This window comes from Aythya ferina, assembly GCF_964211825.1.
Source record: "Aythya ferina genome assembly, chromosome: 7".
Taxonomy (NCBI): Eukaryota; Metazoa; Chordata; class Aves; order Anseriformes; family Anatidae; genus Aythya; species Aythya ferina.
In genome coordinates, this window is record NC_140302.1 from 11,959,928 (window position 1) to 11,983,301 (window position 23,374).

A 23,374-nucleotide genomic window follows, 5' to 3' on the forward strand; every position below is an offset into this window, starting at 1 on the left:
GATACAATACATAATTTTAAAATTTTTTTGTTGTACATTTTAAACAGTCATTTCTTTTTGCACAAAATAGACCCACAATCTAAGAGGACAGTGCCTTGAAACTCATCATTTATATTGACATGGGAAGCACCTTTCTCTCCTCTGAGAAAGAACCAGGCCAATGTGTGGGTGGAGAGAAGAAGTTCTGACAAGGTTTAAATGACCTACTTCATCATCCTCTTTTCCACACCCGCTCCTTACACACAACCCTTCCCCAGCTCATCCATCTCTCCTGCCGTTCCCTTCACAGCATGTTCCCCTCTCCCTGCCTCATCCTCTTCTCCATGCTAACCTGGACATGCTGTCTTGTGTCCCATTCTTAATTCCATTCCTTCCCTATCAGTCTCTGACCTCCTCATCACCACTGCTGGGTCTGGTTACAAGAGCAGGATCTACCCCTGCTCCTTGCCCACCCCTCTGCTGGTCTGCATGGGCAGGTCAGGCTGGAACCATGCACACAGCCTTGACAGAGCTGCTCCTGCCAGCTGGGGGTCTGCATCCCAGGAATGAGAAATGTTAGCTGAAGGCAGACTGATAGCTCTTGAAGTTCGGGTTTGTAGATCACAGACTAAACCAGAAATGGACTTGACATAGTTGGTTCTGTCTGACAGTTTCTAACGGGGCTTTCCGCTACAATAACAGAAAGCTAAGGCACCCTACAACTCAGCTGGCAGTCCGCTGCAGCAATTTGCTACTAGCATACTTCAGAAGGAAGCCAGAAAAAAGAGGGTGGAGATGCAAAAAGCAATGTCATTCTTCTGGACTACGAGCAGCTCACTTGTGTGGGATGCCCTCCGCTCCCCGGTGACCATTTCTGCCACACACAGTCCAAGGTGTAAGCATGTACCCTGCCCGCGCTCCCTTCTCACCTGCAGAGAGCTTGCAAGTCAAGTTTAAAGAGTACAGCAGAGCACATGAAAAGAAGTGTACAGGAACCCACTTCTTTGAAAATGCTGACACTTTGGAGGATGAAAGAGGCTTGAAATCTCCAAAGTTCCAGCCTCATGGGCACTAAAATATCCCTTGAAAAGAAAAGAAACAGGAGAAGGAAAGAAAAAGCACATCTCCGTATTTAGAAGTTCATATATTTAAGTCTCTTGAGGAAGGAAATGGGTTAGGAAACTGACAGTGAAAAATACCAGATTTGAAACGCTGAAATTAAATCTGATTTTCTGATACAAGTTTTAATTCTTTTTAAAATGAGAAACAGGCCTTAAAATGTAATAAAAACAATTCACAAAACCCAAACCCAATACGATTTAGCCACTAAAGGGCAAGAAGTTAGGAAAACACATGCTAGGAATAGTCTGGCCAAAATTTAATTTGCTTTCAGAGACTACATGTTCACCATCAACAGCGGGCATCCCATTGCTGTTCCTGCTACCAAGCAATAACGGGAATGAACGCCGCTCATTTGTTATGCAAGACACAGACGGCCTTATAGTGCAGAGCAACTGAAGCTTTAACCTTGTAAAACAAGTCTCTTGGTAACACATACAATTGTTTTAGCCAAACTGGATTTTTTGAGAATAATCTGGAAAAACAGCCATAATGCATCTCGGGTAGCATTATTTATCTCATGTGCTGACAATGCCTGCAGAGATAGTGTGGAATAACACATACGGCTCGCTTTGATATTCATTTGCAATGAGAAGAGCAAGTCTGTGCTGTTCATAGGGAGAGGGCAGTTGGGACAGGGAAGGAGCAGCTCCAGACATTGCATCTCTAAAGGTCTTCACAGAAGAGTAAGGATGCACAGTAAATAAATAGCTGAAGTTTAAAGAACAGACTAGAAGCAAATAAAACTTTGCCTCCTGCAAAACAATAGCGTAAATAATGGTTCAGGAATTATATTAGAGTGTGATGGCTTTTTCTGTAGACTAATGACACCCAGGAGAAAAGAGTCTCTGCTTTGAATGAGAACATCAAATTTGATTTGTGTAGCCTAAACCAATAAATAATCATCTCTTAATTTAGACAGATCTGTACAAAAGCAGAATCCTCACATTTTAATTGCGGATCAGACAGTAAAAAGCAAACAAAGAAGTTGGGCAGTCCTTGAGCGTATGAAAGGGAAGAATCTGCACGAGGCAGATCTCTTTGGTAATTAATCATGGCAAATTGACAGGCATTGCATCTGCTCAGCACCTTCCAGCACCGTGACTTAGAGCCGCCCTGTGAAAGCCGCTCACAGCTCCTTTCTTAACAGGCAGCTTGCACTGAAGGGAAGGGCGACTTGTCAGTGGGCCGAGGGCAGGCCTGAGAGCTTCAGCTACCACTGCACAAAGATAACATCTCAGAGACTTTCTGGGTATTGGAGCTTGCCCTAGCCACTTGGTACTTCCTCAGCACACAGCAACAACCTGACAACCACGTCCGTTGTCAGGGAGCTGAGGCCGGCAGAGGGGAAGGCAGCAGAGGCCACAAGCAGGCGCACCCTGGGACGTGAGAGTCCTGCGGCCTCCAGGCCCGGCCTTGCTCGTGGCCCTGTGCCCCTGCAGCAGCAAGCCCAGCTCTCACTGTGCGCTCACTGAGCAGCTCTGTTCGGCACCACGGTCACTGGCGAATGCCCTGACCCCTGACTAGTTGATCTCTGCAGCAGCAGAACAGAAGGCGAAGGCTGGCAGAGCCCAAGTTTTGGATTGGTGTAAAGCAAGGACCTTCCTGTGCGGCAGTACCACACCTTGCAGAGCTGTTCGTGTGAGTAAACACAGGCCTTTCCCCAACCCCAAAGATCCCCATTAGCCTTTTCTCAAATTTAGGAGTAATAAAAAAGCAAGCAGGTAACTGATCCAACACAACCATATGTAATTCAAAGGATAACCTGAAAATCCAGAGCAGCCCACATGGCAGTAAAAGAGTTTTAATCAATTCTGAAAGAGTGAGAATAGAGAAGGGAGATAACAACAGCGTTCAGTTTAGTTTCTACCAGGCAGAATTTAAAAGAGCCTGAACCCTTTTCCCTTAGAAAACTGAAATAGGAGAACAAGTTTTGTGTGAGAACAAGTTCACACTTCTGTGAACTGCTGTGGGTCTGGGACCCCTGAGACACACCAGTGCCATTTTAGTTACCATAAGGAGCTTCGGCTGTGCCTAGGAGGTTTGTTCATCATGGCGAGATAACTGGAAAAACCCTGAGACAAGCACAATGCTGCACTGTCAGGGCCTGAAAAACCTCTGCACTTCCAGAGGCACAAAGCCAAGACAGACTGCAAAATGGGTGATGAATGCTGGGATAAAGCCGGGGTTTGGGAAGCAAGAAGCAGCAGGTCAAAGGCCAGGGCCACCCATGCTCTCCTTCCACCCCGTGCGCTGTCCCTGCTGGCTCTGCCCGCACACCAAGCCAGGGCTGCCGACTGCCACCACAATGCCAGCCAGGGCTGGGCACTCGCTGTTTCAGCACTTTGCCTGGAGTAGAGGGGAACAGCAAGTCTGTTTCTCTGTGCTGGCAGTGCAAAGAGAGTAGTTTTATGCATCGTGTTTTGCAAGGGGCAGCACACAGGCAGAGAGCGAGGCTGGGCAGCCGAGGGGCACGCAGTCCCCAGGGAGGCAGGCAGCGGCGGCAGGCCACAGCTCACTCCTTCGGTATGAAAGGATGGCAGGGAGTAAAAGGGCATTCTTTTACAAAACTAACAGGCAGAGAAAGGTCCTGCAAGCACCTCATACCCTGGTTGTGAGCACTCACAAGAGCTATTTAAATCAGTAAGCAGTCAGCACCCACAGGAATTAACACCACGGGCGCAGAAGCTCAGATGCACACCCTCTAGATGTTCTTTTCTACCAGGGAAATTTTCACTCCACGCAGCTTGTTTTAGCAAGTTATCTGTTGTTAATTCAAGAATTCTAGGTATTTTTCACTCATTCACTTTCAGTTATTCTGTCCTCAAGGCATACATACTATTAACATAGAATAACATACACAGCTCAACAATCAAAATATTATTTTCCTCTTTCTTATGTATGACTTTTTCCTCCTCCCTCCACCAGGGAAACAAATGGAAAGTATTCACTATAACACCAGAAAAAGTTAACTTGTAGTGGGATGGATCTAAAGACTGACAGAAGCCTGAATATAGCCATTCACCATAGCTGCTTACATATTACAAGAACTAAATTGTCTGATGTCAAGGCACTATCAAAACCTAGCTGATAGTCAGCTACATCCAGTCTATAGAGCATGCGTTCCTCATCAATTCACATTCCCACACACAAAGCATCTTCCCCCTTACTTGTTGCAGGCAAAGTCATTTATGTTCACATGTGACCATAGCAGCAACGCTAACAAAACTCTGGTCCCTAGGCTAAGGTATTATTTATGAGATCATCCACTGAATAGCAGCTGGGTACTTGCTCCCTGCATCTTGGGACCCAGCCAACAGATGTTACACATAATACCTTTCCTCACTGATTTGTCCTCTCATTGACAGTAACATTGACAGTCTCATTGACAGTTTCTTTAACATCACAGACATAGTTTAGACATAGTCATAGTAAAAATATACGTTTATGTTTTGAAATCCTGACAAAGACTGCCTTTCCTTTTCTGACAACACATGGCGTGACAATATATATAATTGCTGATGTGGTGGGGTGCTGAGGTCAGATTAATATTTATGATCAAGAATTAGTGGGGGGAAAAAAATCAGCTAATAAATTCCCCCAAACTAAGCAGGTATCATGATTCATTCAAGTATGAAGCATGTTAGGCTAATGAAGTTTTTTACCAAACTAGAGCAAAGTTTCAGGAGCTAAGGATGATTTTTAGGTGGCAAAGTAGCTTGGACCAGAAGAGCAGCAGCTCTTCTGTTTGGAGCTTTGCATTAGATTTTTCAGGGTTTATTTTAACCCCTAAAAACTCAAAACAAAACTCCTTGGGTGTGGACTGAAACAAGAGGTTTGAGTGAAAAGACTGGGCGGAAACCACTGAGACTGAAAGCCAAAACGAGCACTTGGGCCTGTGCTGTGCACACGCCTGGCAAGCCTGACGCAAGTGTTCATTTTCCTTGTCTGTAATTCTAAGCCAACTAATTTACCCTAAGAGCTTTCACTGTAAACAAGGGTCTGGGGGCCAGGGACAGGAGGGAATTAATCTGAAGTGGCACCTCCTGATGAGGAAATAAAGATCAGAAACCTTGGGATCTGCTTGTGCAAGAAGAGCAGGGAAATTACCTTTGAGCGTTTGATTTTCAAGAGATGAAGGAGGGAAAGAGCGAAACGGAACTGTGGCCATGGGGGGAAATTTATGAGAAATGCAAGTTGTGTGGTTGAGGCAGCCTCGGGGAGTGCTGAGAGGTTTCAGAAGGTGGACAGATTCCTTTCTCATTAATGAAGGGGCCCTGACTCTGGATCCACTGAGCTCTCTTCGAGTGGAGGGCTATTCAGCAATCTCTTTTGATTGAAAGCATGAGCCTGCTGCTCAAGAGCTCCTGGAAGCTTTCCTTTTAATGAGGAGCTGGGGGAAAGGAGGGGGGGGGGGCGCGATGGCTGGAGGAGGGGAAGGAAAAGATGGGTAGCAAAAGCGTTGGTAGCTGGACATGGGGCTTGAAGGGATTTGCAGGACGGGTCTCTGGGGGAAGGTTAAAAACTTACAAGGTAAGTGACGCCTTGCCCAGGCTGACTTTTTGCTTGCTGTTCACTGAAAACTTCTCTGCATCTTCAATCCATCCTCAGCCTCCTAATTTCTCATCATTTTTATCAAATCAGTTATTCTGCTAGCACTGAACTTAAAAAGAGAAAAATGCTGATTTTCAGATTTTGCCTATTTGATATAAGCTATTTGAGTAATGTTTAAATATATACATATATAAATAAAATCCTGATCATCTTCACTGCTGCAAGAGGGAACATGCAGCTTGCTGTTCTGACTTGTGCACAGCCGTGAGCTCTCATCAGACTTTGTGTGGGCTTGAAATGCTCTTTTAGTCCTCTGCAGCTGAAAGCTGAACACACATTATCACTAAAAAGGATATGAAAGATGGTGCTGGGACATTTGCCATAAATATACAGGAATGCTCCTCAAAGCAATCAGGAATGTGAACAGATTAGTAGCTAGCGCAGTTTTGAGGATTGTACTGCCAGATAGCTGTTTCTGTTGAAGGTTACAATTTTATATTAAAAAATTACAAAAAACACTTGAAACAAATTCACACCTGTTGCACATGTCCATGATATTTACTTGTTTGTAAGTGAGCTGCAACAGAGTGTGTTTAAGCACTGACATTTACTTTAGAAGGACAGAATCTTAAGTCATGTATTCAAACAATTTGGACGTAATTGCCTCAATGGATTTTAAGGTATTTAAGGCATAAAAGAGCCTAAATTAAAAATAATATGAAATGTCATTATAATGACTATACCAGCAGTGCAAGTACTTCCAGTACTTCCTTTGTGACACAAAGTGTAAAGTATTCAATTTTAAAGACCCAGTTGATGCTTTTACAAGGTATAATGTTATTAGTGTTTAACTTAGTAGTCAAATCTTTCAAAAGCAATATAGCTACAGAAAATGCTTTAAACTCACTCACTTGTGGCCAAATCTGTTGAAGCCCAAAGTCTTCCGCTATTTCAGTGTTTGGACCAATCCATAATGGGAACTTCTGGGAGTGGTTATTGTCCTCCCCAGAGACAAACTCTACATTATTTTAACCTCCTGTGACATTCCAAACCACATCTCAGACCAGAGTTTGCAAACCCAACTGAGGATACAATTTTATTTGCATTTATAAAACCAGCATGGATTTACCTCATCGGCTCCCCAGCTAGCACACAACAATGCACAAAGTTAGAGTCTTCTCAGACATGGCTCTCAAAGAAAAGCTGAACTGTTAACTACTGGAGCTCTGTGGCCACACAGATGCTTGTGTATATACATGTAGGATTGAGCTCAAAGTCTGATAAAACCCACAATGACACATAATTTACATGAATTAAAACAGTGTCACAGAAAAACTAGAGCTACCATTTTCAAAAGCATACTTGAGAACAGTTGAGCATGATTAAACATCCCTCCCTTTCCATTTTAACCACTTCAGTGCTCCAAAAACCAATTGCAAAAGATCTCATTTTATTCAAAATGAGAAACCAAAGTACTACATAGGAATAAGTAAAACTAGCTAATTAATAACTACTTTCTAAAAACAAGTAGGTGATTTTTAAGCAAGTACTTTACTGCCCAAAAGGTATGGTACAAACCATTCTTGGGAAAGGACAAAAAAACAAACACACATATTTTCAATTATTTGTTTATCAACAATAAGAAAAAAATGAAAGGCACAGAGAAGAGCAGGGGCATATTTATAAAGCAAGGGATTAAATTTTCAGTTATATCTGCTAATACTACTGGTGTCTATAGATGTGTGCATTCAGTTTAAACAGCATTTTGCTAGCTTTTATCAGCTGCCAAGGAGGATATATCAACCTCTTGCAGTCTGCAATCACTTTGTTGATTACTTTCTAAACTGAGCAGAGATCTTGGTGGGAAACTGAATGGGAAGTTCAAGATAAATCTAAGCACTGCCTGTGTGTGTTGACCTGGGGTTCAGTGCTGTGATGTCTGGAGTGCTATGATCTCAGTTTGGTGGAACTCCTAGGTGTGTAGGATATTAAGTCACATTGACAGACAATATTATCTAGGGAGTAACAAAATATGAGCAAAATCTTTTATTTTATTTTATTTTATTTTATTTTATTTTATTTTATTTTATTTTATTTTATTTTATTTTATTTTATTTTATTTTTCTAGGCACATTAATGAGACGGTTTGTGTCCACATTTAAAACAAAATACATACAGAATCTGATTTTAAGGGTCGAGCATGTCATCACTAAGAGAAATGTTTTAGAAGGAAAAAATGTAATGAAGAAAGATGAGGCCATTTACCTCAGTGATGAAAATGGAGACCTATGACTGTAGAAAATAATGATATGGGTTATTACAAATTATACAGTAGAGCACTTGAGTGCTTAATATGATAATCCACCCAAACCAGTTCTCAACATTTCATACATTGCAAATGTTAGGAGGCAGATGCTAGTGAGAGGCTGCTCGTAACTGCCACTACCTTGCAGGACAATGGCGCGCTGTAACGTTTGTGAGGTTGTATGAAGCATATAAATCAGTCAGATTTTAACAACTGTACTCATAAAATATTTAGAAAACTTCAAACAGGAATTAGGCATGTGATGTACTTGAGCCTTTACAAGTTTCCTCCATTTGATGTGATCAAAATCACGCCAAGCACAACACGAAGCAGTTCAAGCAGCCATCCTTAGCCCAGGTCTAAGCCCTGCTCTCCCCAAAGTTTCAGATGCTCGGTTATCTCCCACTCCTGCAGGAGAACCCATGCGTCTGATTACTTTCTGAGTTTCTTGGGCAGCAAGTGCTATTTCAAGCCATAAACTTTCTGCACATCAAAGGCTAATCGGGCAAAGCAGGACTTCACACTCTGCTTCGTCCCAAGCAGATCACTTAGCAAATCCCACAGCTTGAAAAGCAAATATCTTCTGATTCTCACTGCACTACTCACCAGTCCACCTGAATTTGGGCTGAGCTTAGAGAGGCAAGGAGGAAACAGGTGCATGCAGAACTAAAACAAATAACAGATACGTGGAGGTGTTGATGATTCCTGCTAACAGTCTTACAGCACCAAAGGAAAAGGGGTGATTAGGTAACTCTGATGACCTACCTTGACTCGGGGATTTACTTAAAACCTGCTTAAATTAGTTCTGTTGCCTACAAGGAGTTTTGGACCAAGACCCAGATATGCAGCATTGGACATGATAACCTAGTTCACCACTCCAATGAGATCATTGTGATTATTTAAAAAATCATTTATTTTTGAAAGAATGGGGAATGTCCCAACATCACTAGCAAAAAAAAGCACCTCCTCATGCTTTAAAACACATGCATACATACACTGCAAGAATGATGCTGTTTGCCGACTTCACACTCTTTGATGTGTGAACGTATGAGACAATTGGAGACATTCCAATTATCTCCAGTTCAAAGTTAGGCCAAAATTAGAAGCAGCTATGAATAATGTATTAGGTTTTAGTGAAAACAGCTATGCTGAGTAGAATAAAGATGAAAGTTTATCTTACTTGTGAATATGTGAAATAGGTGAATATGTGAAACAGGTAAGCAGCACTGCTGCCTTAGACAGAGCTGTTTGGAACTGCACATCCTCAGAAGTTCAATTAACAAAACATGTCAAAACAGAGTTTTGTGACAGGTTATAAATTGCTTTCAAATGCACTTCTGATGTTTTCAGAGTAGTACTGGAAGCTTATCTTTCCAGTGAAACCTCCTCTAACTTCTTTATGTGGCTTTTCAGAAGCAATAACCATGTCAGACCTATTATCATTTGCCACTGCAGGCTAGAAGTTGTTTCCTGGTCAGAAGGTGTATCCTGGGAGGCTTCTTAGCCAGTACCGCAATACAGTGAGACAGATCCTCAAAGGGTGCTAAGCAGTCTCTTTCCATTAATTTCAGCAAACTTAGCGATTTGCTAAAAATCTAGTATTTTAAGTAAGGAATAAACTACTTCCAGTTAGAAAAGCTTCTAGATAGACAAGCTGTTCTTGCTTAGATGTCTACCTTATGTACCAGATAGATGCCCAGTAGGTATTCCAGCATTGCCTTCTATTATTGCAATTCTGCTTTGTGGACTTTGTGAAAAAAGATCGAACCTCAGAAGATGATCATGAGAGTGCAGGCTGTAGAATGAGAAGATAAATATAGGTACTTCTTTGGTTTTGCATTCTAAGAAACCTGGTTTTCCACTCATTACCCCACATACTCATGTTCTTTTTGAGTAATTGGAAGGAAGCCTTTTTGGTAAGGCAATGGTTACCACTTGGGCATGGTCAGCAATAAGGACCACACATCTTTGATAAGAGTATCTGACAACAGGCCAGAGATTATTTTTCTTTGTTTTGCATATAAAGTTATCTGTACCGTTATTTACAGATGCCCTTGCTGACATCCTGTGTTGCTTTCCTTCACTGACTTCAGTTTAAGTTTGCTAGTGGTTTTCAAACCATAAAAATGAAGTCATTGTATAAAACAATCCCACATTCACTAGGTTTTATTAGCAGTAAACAAGCTTTAGCAACAATAAAAATTGTATCAGTTAACAGACTCACTGGGGATTACAAAACAATAAAGAACATATTTCAACAAACAAATTTGTAGCACATCTTATAGAAGTTAGTTAATGTACCAGCTAGTATGAAATATTTTCCACAAATATCATGTAATGCCAGGGCAATTGTAGATTTTCATTTACTTTGGAAAATAACCACCAATACAAACCATTAGTGTACAGAGAGCTTTTTCCTCTTTTGCCGTAAAATTTCAATTCAATTTCCCAGAACCAAACTGTTCTACTTGAACAAACCCTCCTTTATGTCACCAGGCGTAGATGGTAGATGACGTCAAACACCTACCCCTCTAACAAGAGCATGCAGCAATTCCTCCTGCATCACCCAATTTTTATGCCAACGAAACATAGCAGATCCAATAAGCAGCATGGAAGTAAGCACAATGCCATTTATCTCCTTTTCTGGGCTTGTCTTGTGCAAAGTAGAATACAACAAGGAATCGTACAGCCTACGTATCTCAGTGATGTGAAACAGATTGCTGTGTAATCATAGGAGTAATTTGCCTACAATGTTCTATATTATGCTCATAACCATCCTTGGAAAACCATAAAACAAGGGAATATAGTGTCTCCAGTTAAGTAGAGTGTTTATAAAAAACTTAGGTTGAACACATAAAGCATTTCTGCATCTCGCTGATTAAGATATAGGCTAGACTTCATTAATGAATTTGAAAAGATCACTATTCAAGTAAATTAATGCATTTGCAATACTTCATGTGAACCAAGTTGCATTTTTCACTTCAGGATTAGGCTGCCTGATAATCTTTCAGTTAGATCTATAGCACAACTAACTCCCAGCGGAGTGGCTTGTCAGTTTGGAATTTCTAGCTCATCTTCGCCGCGCACATATCCTGTGGGAGAAGCTAGTGAAAACAGAGCAAACTAGAAAATGCTTATATGGAATTATTCTCCTACACAAGGAAAAAATAATCTGATTATCAGTGTTATCAATCACTAGTGCAACACAGTTAAGTAATTATTTTTAAATAGTTACATTTGAACGCAAGGCATCTGGACATCAGTTTCCTGCACGTAGATCTTACAGAAATGTAAGAGTACTGTCTGATCAAAATTCCCTTACAACTATGAAAATTAAGGCTGTCCAGGAAATCTGCAATAGCACAGAAGAGCATACAAAGCTTTTACTTTTATGCCACCAGCTCAAGTCTCACTCAGACAGTAAGCAACCACATACCAGTTCAGAAGGCAAACCAGCACAAGGGAAGGAAAAAAAAAAAACAAACAAACAAAAAAAAACCACTTCCATTCTTACTATCCAAAGTAATTTAAAACTTACTTTTGGTTACCTTTATTATTATTATTATCATGCAATATACATGATTGTATGAGCATGAGTTTTACATAACATTTCATATTTTGCATGTATAGTGATGTCAATTTGTTTTGAAAGGTTACTGAAAGAAAACTAAATAACAGAGACAATAACTACATTTTCCCAAACTAGTGGAGGCCACTCTTCCAAACACTACTTCATGATTCTTCATGAAATTTATTTGCATTTCAGCCGTCTCTTAAAGATGGCTACCCGTTTCACAAGCCCAGCCTCTCTCTATATATAGCTTGTCTCCCCAGACACATCCACGATCTGGACCTATTTCTGGTTTGTCTAGCTCTGGAGAAAAAAAGGTGGTCAGGAAAGCTGCATCAATCACGAGAGTGTGCTGTGAACTGTACAGAGATTACAGATGCAAGCTCAAGTTCCTGACTCCGATATGACTGTTTGTTTCAGGGAGATTTGTCATCCCCACCCAAATGACAGTATTTAAAAAAGCACATGTCCAGATAAGTTTAAAAAAATCCCCAAAACTGAACTAGGAGAGAGCTAGGAGTAAAACAGGCTTTACTCATGGCATGTACAGCCTTCACACACTAAGAATGTTGTCTGATGAGGAACACCAGTGAGCACAAGAAAGAACAAGCTTCCTCTGGGGAAACGACATCAGCTTTAAGTTTCCCACATGTTCATGCCTGGGGAACCCCCTCTGAAGTCGCTAGCTGAAGTGACATCTGTTTCTCACCACTGGAGCGAGGCAAAGAGCAGCAGTAAGGTTCCGTCTTGGGCACATCAGAGAACATACAGGGTTCCACCAGTCCTCCTTATTCTGGTGAGGGGGGAAGGAGGAGGGAAGAATATAGATGATAACATTCTAATAAAATAAAAATAAAGTTCCCCAAAAGATCCTTAGTGTTGGTGCAATTAATTTGAAAAAGGCAAAGGAAAGGGAAACAAATTTGATAAAATATTATCCTACTGACAGTAAAATAACTAAGTGTTCCACCTCACCAAAAAAAGACAACGTATGAATATGGAGACTACCGTAACTAGGTAGCCTGCGTAATAGCTAACTTTTGGATGACTGCCAGTCCCGAATGGTAAAGCCAAAAAGTTCAAGGCACACATTGTTTATTTGTCGTCAGTTATTTGATTTGTGACCTGGTCAATACAGAGCACAGGGAAAATGCAAGTTCCAGGGAGAGAATAAATCTCTTTTATTTGTAGTTCACATGCATTTATTCTCTTATGCAGATATTGTCATAAAGGGTTGGGCACAGCAGCTCAGTCATGTTAATTCTTTGACCAATTCATGCCAAGCTCCTTTAGCAAAACAGACCACTAAGTAATTGTTCAGTTAATTTCACTCACGGAAGAAAAATAGATAGTTTGTTTTTGTTTTACTCTCAACATTTATGCATATATAGTAAGGGGGTGTTCATCAGCAGTTCAGTCCTCAGTTTTATCCCGTGCAAAAACTGACCACATAGGGTCATCATGTCTTAGTGTTCCATGTTTGAAGTTTATTTTGGGATAGTCTGGGGCTGCATCCCATGATAAATAGAAAGGCTAAATTCACTTGTAGATGAGACAAAATTGTATATTCTATACTACTCAGCATCAACTCAGTATACATTTGTTTATTCACTATGCTTGTGATAAAACAGGGCAAGTCCTTCCCATGTGCCTCAAACTATACTGAAACACACTGTAGCCAATACATCTACACACACATTTCTAAGCAGGCTTGAGGACTCAACCATCTGTTTGCCAGCTCCCGTTGTTCATCAAAATGTTTTCTTAAAAATAAATTCATTTTTGAATGCTTAGTATTTTGGTGACAAGTTTCTAAAATCAATCCAGAATTATTTTCTCAGTGTTTCTCCTTACCTTTTACTTAAGATATTAATATGCATACCTCGAGGTTCCTAGTTTGGTTCAATCCCAAATAAAATCATCGGAATTAAACCAACAGCTGTTAACTGCCTGTACACTGAGTAGAGTTTAGGCCACTCTAAAACTTCCCTAATAATTGTTGCTGAACTTGTTACTGGTATCAGCAAAAAGAATCCAAGCAATAGATGTGCACAGGAACTAAATTACTAGCGGTAATTCAGGTAAGAGATACATTACGTGTCCAACAGAAATTTGCTTGCAACAGTACCGGTATACAAACAAATTACTGCAAGTGAGCTCATCCAGTCAGCATTCTCACCATCAGCTGTAAAATTAAATTTGTAAAACCAAAGAGACTGAAAACAGAAAAAAAAAAAAAAATACCTGTGGGAATGCTAACAACATTGTTGTTATAGGTTCTGCTAAAGCAAACAGAGGGTTGACTTCTCAGATTGGCAGTTTTGATCTGCTAATTGTGATACCCCAAAGCCTATAGCACTAAAAATAAACTTCTTTTTTGTTGAGATGGTTTAAAAAAATAGCAACCCACGTGCATTTACAAAAATACCATATCAGGAAGATTGACATCAGCACACATGCAGATTTTTTCTTCCCCTGGGCACCAAATTGCTGATGTATGTACATGCTCCTTTCTTGGCATAATTGATTTTCGCTTTCTGCACGGTGGCACATTCTTGGAATAGTTGGTGTCGCAGCAAGCATGAATATGCAAGTGAAGGACAAAATAGCTAGGATTAGACCAGAACTCCTTCATTTTGAACCCAAGCTTGACCCTGTTTAAAATAGAACATCGGCTGCTTTTAAAAATTCAGCTTAAAAAGACCCTAAAAAAATAATAGTGCATATTACATTGACATGCTTCTGTTCTTTCACATTATAGTCAAAATCACACTGAAGCACTCACAAACATTAAAAACAGCCTTTATATGTTTTTATGTCTTTTCTTTAAAAACAAGACACGAGCAAAACCGAGCAGATTCCAACATCTCCACAAACATACAAGAATAAGAAGGGAACAAATCTACAACTGTAGTAGAAGCAGCTGTTCAGCTACACCCTGATTGCCTAAATTGGCATTTATGCATGACATGTTGCAGCGCCTTTAAGCAGACCAGGCTAAGCCAACTATCTTTTTCCGAGGTCTTTTTCTGTCACTCACTCTCTGACTAGCTCTCTATGCGTTTAAATGACCTGAGATCATCAGACTTGTAAGATGTTCCTGTTGCTACATCAGTGATTCAAGGAAGTTTATCACCCCTTTTTAATCTGTTTTGTATGCATGCGTGTTTGTTTTTTAAACAAACTTGATTCATCCGCACCACCAAGAACATAAGGACACCCATGACACATTACAGCGATGTTTCCCTAAATATACCCTAAATCTCAATTAGCAGGCAAGTTAATTCCTAAAAAGAAGAGAATTCTAACACATATGAAAATTGGGAACCAAACTTACTATTAGTGAACTTCTTTAGGCAACTGTGCCAAAACAGGCATTAGCATCTCAGTCAGTACTGAGCAGCCACACCCCAGTATCACAGTCAACGTGTGTCATGTTATATTAAGAGTCTGCTATGTTGGCACCAGCACAAATAGCTGGAAATAAGCACCATGCCCTCTCTGAATCCTGGGGAAGAGCATTTCTTTCAGTCCAACGGCAAGATCCAGTCCTGAGCATCAGCAAAAGATTAGTTTCACAGTGCTCAACGGTTATTCTCAATGGTGTGTCACAGGGCTGACCTCATGGCAATAAAAACATAGTTTGTCCCCCAGATAGGTGGGTGAATTTTCACAACTAGCTTTCCATTTCAGGTAGCATTGAAAACATACAACAATGAAACACATCTTAAGTTGTTCTTATATTTTCAGCTTGGTTTGCTCTGAAAATTGCTGGGTATCTCAGGTGTAGAGCTGGTCAAGACCTCTTCAACACATTTTTAAAATGGAAAATGCCATTTCCAAACTACAAAATTCATTGGCTCTGACAAAACCATTGTGTGGAAATATTCATCATGTCCCAGGTCAGAGAGAGAGAAGCGTGGTTGATAGTAACCACAGACTGATAGCTACAGCATTCAATCCCACTTCAAGTCCCAAGCTTTAAAAGCCTTGCTGAGTTCAGAACCACAATTTGAAGCACTTGTCTCCCACTCCCATCTGCTGCCAAGTTATTAACGTGCCATCAAATTATTCTGCAGCGTGAATCTCTGAAATTCAGCAAAGTTTGAATTCATCTAAAAGCTGCCTGAGAATAGGTTTCAAGTCTTAAAATTTCTGTGCAACAAGGAATCCTGCAACATCTGTGCAGCCCAACAAATAAGTCTAAAAACCTATTATTCCCCGAAGACATTTGCCTGAGGCTTTGAAGCTGCACCTCCACTCTGCTTCTGAAATTGTAAGTTCTTACACTCCATACTAGGCCACTATCATTACTGCTTGTAGAATTTGATGACATTTCCTGGACAAATTCCATATTTCAGATCCAGTTAAAATTGATTAGTCTATAACCAAGACCACTGATCAATTAAAAATATGTATAATAATGTGCATTTTTAATTCACCTTTTTTTTTTTTTTTTTCCATTCTCTAAATGATGATATTAGGCTTTATTCACGAAAGCCTTCCAAAATGTAAGAACCAAGAATATACTGCTATAACTATGCTTGTAACAGGCATATCAAAATGGTTTCTGAAATCATACAGCTCTGCAGGGGTAATGCACTGCTGGAGAGGGACAAAACATGCTCCTCTCTATACGCTGGCCACTCTCATCACCATGTAGATCCCCAAGTAACAGTTCACCCTCAGAGTAAGAAACAAGGCTACACACTAACTCAGGCTTGCTTCAGAAGATGAAGGCTTTGTCCCATTTTGTTATTTAATCAGCACTGTGAAGAATGCCATGCTCAGTTAAGTTCCCTTTCCATGTCTTCTCTGTTTTTGTGCCTCTTTATTTCCTTCGCTGCAGATGCTGGGCCTTTAAATCAGGTCAGCATACTGGGTTATGTGAAACCAGACAATAACAACTAGATCCCTGTGCAAGGTGACCAACAAGCCTAGCTTGACAACGAAAGCTACAAAGACAGCATTTCTGGGAGAGTCCCTTTACACTTGAAGTTATAGTCTCAGATCAGCATTAATGGTATTTGTAATTGCTTGCTTCTCTTCAGTACAGTTACGTTTTAAACATACACAAAGGCACATTTGAGTCAGTAGTTTCCAAAACGCTGGTTTATATGACCACTGAAGGAAACTGACTGTTGTTTTACAATCTTCGCTCTCAAGTCAGTTTCTCCTTCACTTTCACCCCACCTTTTTTGCTAATATTCCTTACTTTTCCCAAGTCATCGACTAACAGCTCCCCAAGAGAAGATGTGACTATATAAGGAAATTCAAACAGTAAAACAAGGACGTACTATCCAAATATAAAAATGGACAAAGTAATGCAACAGTGTGAAAACACATCCTTATCAACATCTCACAGATGAACACAGAGGCTCAGTGGGATCAGGCAATTTGGACAGCAAATGTGCGGCACTGGCAGGAACTGAACCCAAGTGGTGCAAATGCCAGTCCAGTTCATTGATCATTAGGCAGCAGAAGGTGTTATACTGTGTATGCTGATGTTAGCTGGTTTTAGACAGGCTGAAGCAGCCGAGGAGACTGAGACAGGCAGGCATTGCTCTGCTGACTCACGCTGCAGCAAGAGATTCCCTGGCCAGCCCGGCTGAACCAGCGCGGCGTTGCCTCAAGTTGTTTTTGTAGCAAGCCGCAGAACAAGCACAGACTGCGCTGGTTGCCGTGCTCTAGGGCCCGCCCACCAGTAACATGAGGCAGTGCCTAATGAAAACATCTCCAAAATGCAAGCAATTTGTTCAGGAACAGAACTTACATAACTCCAGCAAAACAAGCAAGCAAGCAAACAAAATAATTTAAAAAAGAATTAAACCTTAGGGAGTTTCCGTACCTACAGATTTCAACATTCAGAATATAGATAGCTAAAGGTCGTCATCCAGGCTTTACAGAAAAAGAAATGGAAATGAAATGATAAAGTGATTCATCTGTTGCACACTACATGAGCTGAATTTAGGTCCTCAGCTTCTCTGTCTTGTAAATGTTACCTTTGCAACAACCTCCCAAGACTACACGATACAGTGCCCCAAAAAAGAGCATCGTGCGTGCTAGAAAAGGAGCAGTACACCTACCTCCCTGCACTTGCTTTCTGTGACACATATGCCAATACATATATATATATATATATACACGTGCATGTGTACAAGCACACGTATCTACATGTATATATATATATATAAACATGAAATACGCATATGTATGTGACCAGCGCGCGGTGAGCCCCGGGTGTGTGCGTCTGTGTGTCCGTGTCTGTGTGTCTGTGTGCCCGTGTGCTCGTTTCCAGACCTGGCGGCGCGCCCAGCGGCAGGTTCGGGGCGCGTTACCGGAGCCCCGCAGCCCGCACACGCGGCGCCGCCTCACGCCCTCGGCTCTGGGGTCCCCACGCGCGCCCCGCGGGCGCGCGCCACGGGGCCCCGCCCCCTGCCGCGGCGGTCGCCATGGGAACGGGGAAGCCGGGCCGCGGGGAAGCGCGCCCCGAGCCCCCTCGGGCGGGCGCGCGGCAGGAGGCGCGCACACGCGCGCGCGCGCGGCCCCGGCCGCCCCCGCGCCGTTTTCCCGGCTCCGTTTGAACGGGCCCCGCTCGCGCCCAGCCAACGGGCGCCGCGCTGGGCGCTGACGTCACGGGCGGCGGGTTCGGGGCCGGCGGCGCGGCTGGGCTCGGAGCGGCTCGGGAAGATGAGGGTGAGCGGCGGGACCCGGGGCGGGACCCGGGGCGGGGGGCGCTTTCCCCACAGCCTCGCAACTCCGGGGCAGGGCCAAGGGGAGGGAGGGGAGGGAGGGAAGGGGAAAGCCCGAGGCTGTGCGGTTGCGGCGTTAGGGGCAGCAGGTTTGGTTCCTGAGTGAAGATCGCCCAGAGACTGCTCGCAGCGCTGCGCGGGGCAGGGGGTGCCGCAGCACGCCCTCACACCCCGGGGGGCCAAAAACAGGCAGTTGGGCTCCAGTGGTGTGAGCCCCCCGGTCCCAGGGACACGGCCGAGCAGGAGGTGCCCTTCGGCAGGGACCCTGGCTCGCATCCAGCGCCAGGAGTGGCAAAGGACTGGTCACCACACGCTCATCGGTACTGCACCCACAGATCCGGCTTCGGAAAAGTGAAAAGAGGGGCATCAGGCCAGAGTTGCTGTTGGTTGTTCAGCAAGGCAGAATTCAGAACGCATGTTACATTTCATCCCCGTGCAGTGTTCAGCATTAGGAGCCAGGGGAAAACTGGAGAGAAAGGAGGAATCAAGTGCAGGGAACAGAGCTGGTGCCGCTTCCGCGGCTACGGCCTCAGTGACAGAGTTTCACGTGCATTTCAAAGCCAGCAGCCAACTCCGGGATGTGCGGCTGGAGGCAGAACTTAGCTCAAGTGCCCAGGCTGCAAGCAGTCAGATATGTAATTGTGTGCAATGTATGCCTCTGTGATACCCGTGCATAAGACACACTCAGGGAAAGCTTAACCCTTTTTTTTTTTTTTTTTTCCTCTCCCCACTTCTGCAGGAAACTATGCCCCAGACGCCAATATTTTCCAGTATGCTTGGTTCCAGTTGTAGTGGGCAAGTGCAGCCAGACATGGGAGAGAGGTGCGTGGACCCTGTTTATCAGGATGGGAACATTGTTTCTGGATCTCTGGAGGCCTTGATAGAGCGCCTTGTGCCCACCATGGACTATTATCCAGACGTAAGTACGCACTGAAGAGGTTTTTTTTTCTTTTCACGGTATCTTTGCATTAGGATCCAGCTTGGTGCATCCTCAAGAAATTCTACCTCCCCCTGATTTGAGATTAAGATGTAGGCTAAAGATGCATTGATTTCCTTTGCAATATTTACTCCATAAATACGTTGCTCAATGGGGGATACTCTCCTTTGTTAATAAGGATGCCTGCTAGAATGGTAAAGCCATGTTTAACCCAAATGGGTGCCTTAAGAACCAATTAAAAGCAGCATTAGCCATCATTTTCAATCCTTCTAAGCTGCTTTACCCCTAACACAGCCAAGATTAACTTTTAACCAGCTCCTATGTAGAGAAATAGACCAGCTCTTGCAGCTCAAATCAGCTCCAGTATTTTTTTACCACTTAATTTTCTATGCATCTCCTAGTTAGACCATCAGAAAAAAAAATAGATTGTAATTATAATGCTGTCTTTCTCAATACATTTAATGGGTGAGTGCTGTAATAATGTTTCTGAGCCTGAAAACGATTTTGCAACTGATTAAATGTCCTCACTGCAGTCCCCTGAAGTAAATGTTACTGATAACTGTAGGGCATGCAGTAAGATTCTGAACTTAGGATATTATTAAGAGATCGCTTTATCACTTAAATTGCCCCTTTGTACCCATTAATGAAGGATGTTATTTAAATTGGTTGCCAAAGATTCAAGAGGTTATATAGGTTATATTCTATCTCAGTGTGAAAAAACAGCAGATATGGCAGAAGCAATCCCACTCTTTTTAAGACTGATAGGGCAACAGGAAACTGCATTCAGTACTGACTGGTATGTTGAACTTCCACTGTCTTAGTGGGCCATGCTAGAATCTATATCTTGCACTATGTCTTTCAGTCAGATCCATTTAGAACTTTTTACTCTGGTTTCACATGGCTCACAATAAAATCCCCTCAAGCTCACACATACACACCACACATCTTTACAGTTACCACGCACAAAAAAGGCACTCTCCATATGGGTTTAGCGGGTAGAAGCAGCAGAATTTCCAGCAATGATCACTGAAAGATTAAAACGAAAAAGCAAAATGAGGATGTTTTAATTTTCCAATTCTATTCTAAACCTCTTATTTCAATATGCACTACCTTCAGTGGATGCTAAGTACCAAGTCCTTTATAAGACACAGGGGAATCACCGTAGTTAGGCATTAAACTCCAGTTGCACCCCACACAAACACGTAATGTAGAGCAGATGAAGAAGAAAGTTGGGCTTGAAGAGAACCTTGAAACATGGCATACCAGTGAAATAGTTCCAGGCTGCAATAGCTAAGCTTTCCAAGGACTCTGCTCCTTGGATTTTGTTTAATACTAGAACATAGCTATTTGCTGCTTGGATTTCTGGAATATCGTTAAGTTTAAGTAGCTGCTAATGCACATCCCTTGTTGCAATATAGGATCTATTTATAACACAGTCACTCTGAAAATGGTTCCATAAAGCGAGCATTACTTAAGGGGTCTGTGACTTATTTTGGAATGCTGCTGGTTTCCATGGTGCTATCCCATACCCTGTGCAAGGGAGCATCGCAAACCATGCAGGCACAGACCCCACCCTGTGAGGCTGCAGTTTAAATAGACAGCGAGCTGACAGCTGTGAGAGATAGAGCAGAAGCAATCAAGAGAGCTCCTGGGAAAAGGAGACAGAAAACAGTATTAAGACAAATCCATCTCCTCTACAGCAGGACACATTCTTTTAGTTAGATCAGATCACCCAATTCAGCTAAAAGGATTCATTTTAAGACGAATAGATAAATAAGCTCTGAGTGACATGAAGAGGGAGCTGTATTTGAGGCGATGCAAGTTTTGCATTTCAGTTCAGTTTCATGTTTATGCTTAACTTCATGCCCACTTCTATTTTTAGGGAAGTTGCCACAAAAGGTTAGCGCGATAGCCACTTAATGCCGATGTCCTGTCAGAAGAGGGACCAACACTGTTTGTTCAAGAGAAAGGTATAAGCACCTCACCTCCGAGTTGCCTGTCTCTGGCCACACAGGCAGAGAAAGGGGACAAGGCATCACCCATTAATTCTCACCAAGAGAAGCTATTGGTTACGTTAGCAGAGATTACCTGTAGCTTCAGAGCAACACATCTACAAGTTGCTGTACACATCCAAATTTTTCGATTAGTACATCTAAGCATTATGCTTAGAAAGCATTCCTGTCTCTGTCGACATTAAGCTAAAGATTGCAGTAACCTTCCAGCTGGAAAAAAGGGGGTGGAGGAGAAAGCAAACACAGTATCTTTCTGTGCCGGTTACAGAGGCAAAACAAAAATGTATTTGCCATGTTGGCAGAACAAGAGACAGACAAGGGAGGACAGGAAAGATAAGGGCCTACATTTGTGTATGCTCTTTTGAGGTTTGTTTGTGTACGGGGACTTGTTCAGCACACAGGAAAACGTATACTCGTGAGACGGAGGAGTTCGGGAGGTTAGGAATGGAATGTACCAGTCTGCAACCCTTGTGCCCAAGCAAGAAAGTGTTTCAAGAAAATGTTTCACAAACAAGAAGTTCCAGAATGAGCAGTGAGTGCATGAAGAAAGTATTTTTTTTTTTCTCCTCCTCAAGACAACATCAGTACATTCTTGGGTCAGAGAGTAACAATTCCTTCTTTAGTCTTGTGTGCTTGCCTCTTTTTTTTTTTTTTTTTTTTTAATATAATTCAGCTCATCTCTTAGCAACAACTTTAGGCACTAGAGGAATCTGGCTTCTTTTTCTCTTGTAAAGCACAAGACCCTTTTGTGTCATCTAAGTTGTTCCAAGTACAGGAATATATATAGATATTTTTTTTACCTCTTCTCCCAAATACCTGTCACTTCTGTAGGATAAGAGGAGCTTAACTTTCAATCTCAAAGATTATGGAAGCATTTTTAATCATTTTTTGTCAAACCAGCTAGCTTCAAAGCTAAGTTTCCTTCTCCAAACCATCTTCTTCATATGTGGGGGACTGCATATGAGAGAGTGGGGGTCTTTAGTCTGTTACAGCATCGAGCCTATACGGGTGTAGGGGTATAGGTGTAATAAATCACAGAAATGCTCCATCTGGAGAAGGCATCTGACATTAGCGTGAAATATTTCCTATCCAGAAAAGTGGTTCCTAACCACCGAGACCTACCGCTAAGCTGATGTGTACAGCTTGGTTCAACCTCGATCCTCTCCATTGGATAGGAAGTGGTTATTAGCAGAGGCAGGGAGATAGGGCTCGGCACTGCTGTCAGACACAGGATTGTTTACTTGCAGTTACTCCCTTGTCTATGCCAGCATAAGCAAAAAGTCTCAAATCTCTACCAGCAGTATCAAAAAAGAAACCTAAGAAGTAAGACCAGACACCCATATATTGTAAACCAGCCTCGGTTAAGTGACTTAAGAAGCGGCATAAATACAGCAGATGGGTTCCAGAAGAAGAATAATTTGTTTCTACAGTTTAGCAGTTCAATGTTGTCTGGAAAAGCATCGCACAGGTCCGGTACAGATACTGCTGATTACAGAGAGACACCAGCAAACCTAAAATGAAAAGCACACGCTTCTACGGCCGCATATCTTCCTGTATCTTGCCACTTCAGCAGTTTTTTGAACCTCATACAAAACAGTACTGAAGAGACCAAACACAAGTACAGGTCATCTGGGTCACTCTTCTCTTGCAGTATAACATCAGGAAAATGATACTCTGAGTGGGGCTTTCTTGAAGTCACTCTGGACAAACATTGTCCCACATCACACAGACTTCCACCAATGAGACCTACACTAGAATTAGTACGAGAAGCAAAATTATATCTTTCCTTAAAAGAATGTGTTCCAGCTTATCAGAGCGGAGGTCACTGACAGGGCAGCGTGGCTTGCATTTTGGTTCCTTGCCACTTATGCGTACAGGCAACTTTCTCGTGGGCTTCCAGACTTCCAAAGAACAAGAATGTGTGGAAGGGATGAAAAAGTATCAGAGCTCCTTTTTTTTTTTTTTTTTTTTTTATTCCCCAGCTCTCTTAAATGCAAAATAGGGTAAAAGCAAAAGCAATAGCTGCTTCACATTTCCAGAATAAAAGTCTTCACACAACCCTGTGACAGCCGACACACCCAGCAGCTAAATTCCTTTCCCAGATAGGCCAGACTTACAGTTTTAAGTTCAGGGACAGTGTTGATA

The 23,374-nt window shown here is 42.2% G+C and overlaps 1 protein-coding gene across 5 annotated transcripts in view; it reads left to right on the forward strand.

Moving 5' to 3' along the window:
• The window catches only part of RASGEF1A (RasGEF domain family member 1A), a 159,009-nt gene that overhangs the window by 117,883 nt on the left and 17,752 nt on the right, over nt 1-23,374 (forward strand). For 3 of the 5 annotated variants that reach the window (XM_084525403.1, XM_084525407.1, XM_084525404.1), the window contains one exon: nt 19,020-19,199. In XM_084525403.1, coding sequence (XP_084381529.1) covers nt 19,020-19,199 — 180 coding nt within the window. Of the gene's footprint in view, nt 1-18,079; nt 18,225-18,400; nt 18,601-19,019; nt 19,200-23,374 lie in introns of those variants that run through there. The other 2 variants (XM_084525405.1, XM_084525406.1) reach the window with 2 other exon arrangements.